Below are 5,000 nucleotides of genomic sequence, written 5' to 3'. Positions count from 1 at the left end.
AAGGTCACGGGTTCAAACCTCGTTGAAGTCCTGAATTGTTCAGGCTTCTTTACGAAGATCATAGCTTATTTCATCGTTGATTCATTCCTCACGGGAACATCGGAACCCACAGATTGAATAAGTTTCTAATATTTCACGGAGTGGATCGGTGATTCATTCATTTCGAAAAGTTCCGTTTTCGTCGTCCACACGTACACGTGAAAACAGCGTTTTGAAAAAGTTCCACTCCGGAAAGCGTTTGTGAAAAGTTCCGTTTCGGTGATCGTTTTCATCGGATACGTGTGGAGGGAAGAAAAAGTTGCATTTTCAAATGAAAGCGGGATGAGAAGGCAACAGTAGTTTCGTTCGCAGTAGTCTGTTAGGATGTCACGCAACGTTCCCTCAAAGAGAGCGAGGAGCGTTGCGTGACATCCCGAAAGGCGATTGCGGAGAAGACAATGTGCGAGCTGGTTAATTAAGGATCACTTCATTCTTACGTCATCTCTGTAACCCTGACTTTAAGTTTATACATTTATTTATTGGTGAGTTTGTTGTACATCCCTTCGAAATTGGCTCTTTTTGATTTTGTCTTTATTTTTTGTCTTGTACAAGTCTGTTGAGGATCTTGAATCGATGATAAAGGAAGCAGAACAAAGGTAAATCTACGGTTTCTTGGACTTATTTGGTTTTCAAAAGGAGATAGTGTCGAAACTCTCTTAGCGGACACGCTCGTAAGCATTCAGCTCTACTGACAACTACACGCGAAGCGCGTCTTTTCCGGTGCCCTCACATGTCGCAATTCCTAATAGAGAGATTTACTGAGTATCACGGTTACGTGAAACGCGAACGGCAAAAGTGACCACCTGACCATGATTTTCCCGCCATTTTTCCCGTTTGCCGGCTGCCGCTTACTGTTTCAACGTGACAATAGGGATTTTCGCGTTTTTCTTCTGCATAACAACTTATTTGTGGAAAAAAAAGATCCCCCAAACCATTTTCCGGTGCGTTTAAACGGGGAAAAATTAGGTTTCATGGTTACGTACATAACTGACTCCTTACCGCAATTTTCTTCATAAACTCATGTTGGCTCTCTGTTGACTCACAAAACATCTTCATTGAAACTCGCCAAATTTGACAGGTAAGGATTTTCATTTTACATAGTGTCTTTATCTACAAACTATATTTAAAAGACTCACAGTTTTTGTTTTGTTTTTTTTTGTCAACCTAATACTAGAGATTAACAGAGTCCATTCCGAGTTGCCGCGGGTCACCCTAAGCTAAAGCCACAATTGAGCTTCACTCCGTTTTACGTGAAACGTGAAACGTTTCACGTAAGCGTGATGCTAAATCTCTCTACTTCAGTTGCGATCCCGGCAATGCAGGTTACGTTTCAAATCGTTTCAGTACTGGAAGTTTCTATTTGTTCATCTACCACGTAATCTTCCTTCAAAGACACGTCATGTTTTTTTTTCTCAGGGAAAGTAAGTATACCGAAAAATCCAGAATCGATGCAAGACACCAAAGCGATTATGGAAAGCGAGGCAAAGATGATGCGAGGAACAGATCAAGGAGTCCAGACAGACTTGCTAGACACAGGAGAGAAGGGCATGACCGTGACGAAGGCGAGCGCAAGTCTTCCAGAGACACAAAGGAAAGCTGGAGAAGAAGGCCAGAAAGAGAGAACGAAACCAGAGAACGAGCACGAAACGATACCCCAAGGTTCTTACGACCTGACGAAAACAATGGGTAAGTAATAGATTTGTTGTCTACAGTATACAGAGTGAAGGCCAGTCGCGTGTCTTTTTCCCTTGTTAGTTCCAATTTGTTCCTTTTTTAATTATTTGATTGTTTCTCAACAAGGTCCTCATTTGCTGGTAAATTCAAACGCCCGGCGGCCTCGGCGCAAACCTCGACCTCGTCGACGTGGGACTTTGACTCTAAACAAGAGCCCCATAGTAAAGAGAGCCTCTCGAGTGACCGAACCATGCCCAGACCCTCTGGGAGATGGAAAAAGAAGTTAGAGACTGGATCCGAAAAAAGCTCTTCATCTGGGGAGGTTGATAGAAGGAAGGAAGAAAATGTTCAAGACAGAAACGAAGTGTCCGGCTCAGAAAGCAGCTCGAGTTCGGAGGCAGAAGAGGAAGAAGAAAAAGAGAGAATAATTCTTCCTGCAAAGCAGATCACTGAGACTGATCTGAATGAAATAGGAGCTAAGATTGTCAAGGCAGAGATTATGGGCAATGAGGTGTGTATTGTCCGAAACCAACTCTTTTTAAGATGGCATTCCTTACGCTATATGTGCTGTGCTATATAATTATCAATACAAGCGGTCAGTGGCTTTTATTTGAGTCGTCACATTGAAGGATTTTACCCAGACTCAAAGCATGGTGCAGAATGGCTATTGTTTATAGGACATATACTTGCTTTCTGGCATAAATTACTCTTTTCTCACTTGAACTCCGATGTGGGTTCCAAATGGACTCCAATTGGTTGCGGTTAGTGTCTTACAAATTCAAATCTACAAGAAAATGCTAAGAGTTGCGAACACCCACTGGAATAACTGTTCATCTGACTGTTAGCCCCACTAAACAGAAACTGTATACTCATCTCTCCACCTCGGATGGAAAAGGTAAAGGGTTCTTCAGAAAAATGGACATCGAAAACAACAAGTTTACCGAAAAAACAAATTCAGTTCATTCTGTGTGTTTTACATTTTTACAGAGTAAAATGCCGAAAATCTGCATCTTTTGGCGATAGAAAGCACTACACGAAAGTGTTCATTCTTTCTTCAAACTTTAATGCTGGTCATCCCAGTTTGGTTCTTGAGTAACCGGCTCCAATTTTTCATGTTTGAAGATTAGGAATAATGGAAAAGCCATGACACCAACGGTGCTAAAGCTTTTAAAAAAATTTAGTTTTTTTCAACATCGCTGAATTTTTGCAGCCGTCGTCGTCGATGTCGTGCTTGCTTAAGGTCCCCAATTCTCTTTTTGTACTCTTATAAACGGGTGGGTAGATGTACGCTCCCAGTTATGGACTCCTAACTGGGGAATGCGTTGCTTCATTTTATGGACAACACTATAGAAATATAATACTTAAATAGAGCGCGTAAATCACCGGTACTGCTCCAAATGCTTCACCCAAATGGCTGCATTTTTGAAGTGACGTCAACTCCACCATGTTGGTGGACAAAAGCAAAAGATCTCTTATTAGATCCTTTTGTTCGTCCGCCAGTTATTGTACGTTACATCATTGTTATCTGTCTCTAGAGATCGGTTGTAAACCACCTATTGATCCATTCACGCAAGGATTTGCGTGAGCTTTAATTTGAATGGTTTTCACAGCACCTCTGGAGATAACGCAACAGTCTATGTGGCAGGCCTTCAGTGACTGGGATGTTTCTGTAGGCCCATCTTTGATTACATCAGAACTGCAATAAGGTCGTTTTCTGAGCAATTTTCAACTTTCTCTTTTTCCAGGACTTAGCTGCGAAGTTAAAGTCACAGTTGGACGAAATGAGAAAAACCAAAGATCTTCGGGAGTCCCAAACCAAAGAAGGTGGAGCCACAGCTAAACGCACAGAGGAGACTGTAGTACTAACGAGAACAGATGCAGCCGGTAATGTGAGACCACTGGAGATAACAAAAGAACGCGAGCACGCGAAAGGAAGGAAAAAACGACGAAAGGTGATCATCAAGTCGAAGTCGTAGCATGATGAGAGGGAGCTTAAGCACGCGCGTTTTTGAGACGCGGACGGCAACCGGAAGTGAGCTGTTTTCTCTTTTAACTTCTCTTCACACAGCAACATTTACATTATCAAGTATCTTTACTCCATTAGAAATAATTAGTATAAAAATCTGGGAGACAACGCTGTCCTGGCACGCGAAATGTTCTCTTCCCGTTGCCGTCCGCGTCTCAAAAACGCGCGTGCTTAAGCTCCCAAATTTTGGTAATGCACACACTATGGACGAGAAATCTGTACGGAATTTTTCGACGGCGAACTGCGGCCGAGCCATTAGCCTTTATTTTGGGTAAAGTCCGACAAATGGCGATATTCACTGTTTATAAACGATTCTTTTGATACAATGATTTAAATTTTGCGAACCACAGAACAAAAGAACCTTTGTTTCGACAGCCAATAGATCTCTGGTTGGCCAGGAGCCCATCACCCGGAACGTGCAACTTACCTATTTTCTTGCAACGGCGTTTTCACAAGTAAGGTTATTTTTAGATTGAATTTCCCGCTAATGAGACTCCCACAGGAGCCCGATGACCAATTACAAGAAATTAAGCTGACGTCATAGGGTCACCGAACCGGAACTGCCTTTGTTTTTTGACCTAATTCGCGGGAAGGGCTAGTCTAAAAATAAACCTACTTGTGAAAACGCCGTTTCACAGACGCTGTATGGAAGTTGCACGCTCCAGATGGGCTCCTGGGTTGGCACATTAATGGATTGACGGGGCGCTGAAAGAAAATTTGCTCTTACGTTACTGTTTACATCTTCTCATTCACCTAGAAATTTGCTTCTAAAAAGTTCCTTTCTAACACAAGTTGCTCTCAAAAGTAAAGAAACATGCCGAAGTTGGCTACCTACCTAATTTCTCCTTCCTCCGGAATCCGAATTTGCCTGAAATTAGGGTGATACCACAAACTGAAGTTTACGTCATTGTAGGTTGACACACACAGCAAGGAAGGTAAAAGAGAGAGGTACTTTGCAGATGATGACAGATATGATTTGAAGGAAATGGTGAGACGAGAAAAGATGCAAACGGCAGAGGGCCACAATGCTATGTTAGCCAGACTATCATCCAAGGTAAAGCATTAAACATTTGGGGACTTTTGTTCGAGAGAGACAAGGCGCTCCTTCGATAAGACGTGTCATTCGTATGACCTGAACGTATTTAAATTTTATATGAAAGTGAAAAGGATCTTGGCCGTTAGACTCGGATTTTCCACTAAAGCAACTGCAAAGGAAGCTGGAGAAAATCTATCAGTCAACTGCGATAATCTTTCTAACGTT

At 42.2% G+C, this 5,000-nt stretch overlaps 1 protein-coding gene across 2 annotated transcripts in view; it reads left to right on the top strand.

Annotated features, from left to right (window-relative positions):
- Nucleotides 1–5,000, top strand: part of LOC137999865 (CWF19-like protein 2) — a 28,682-nt gene that overhangs the window by 7,079 nt on the left and 16,603 nt on the right. For both annotated transcript variants that reach the window (XM_068845819.1, XM_068845820.1), the window contains exons 9-13: nt 592–635; nt 1,456–1,725; nt 1,840–2,224; nt 3,459–3,665; nt 4,653–4,793. In XM_068845819.1, coding sequence (XP_068701920.1) covers nt 592–635; nt 1,456–1,725; nt 1,840–2,224; nt 3,459–3,665; nt 4,653–4,793 — 1,047 coding nt within the window. The remainder of the gene's footprint in view (nt 1–591; nt 636–1,455; nt 1,726–1,839; nt 2,225–3,458; nt 3,666–4,652; nt 4,794–5,000) is intronic.

This window comes from Montipora foliosa, chromosome 4, assembly GCF_036669935.1.
Source record: "Montipora foliosa isolate CH-2021 chromosome 4, ASM3666993v2, whole genome shotgun sequence".
NCBI lineage: Eukaryota > Metazoa > Cnidaria > Anthozoa > Scleractinia > Acroporidae > Montipora > Montipora foliosa.
Note: the sequence above shows the minus strand (reverse complement) of the source record. Positions and strands in the feature narration are given on the sequence as shown.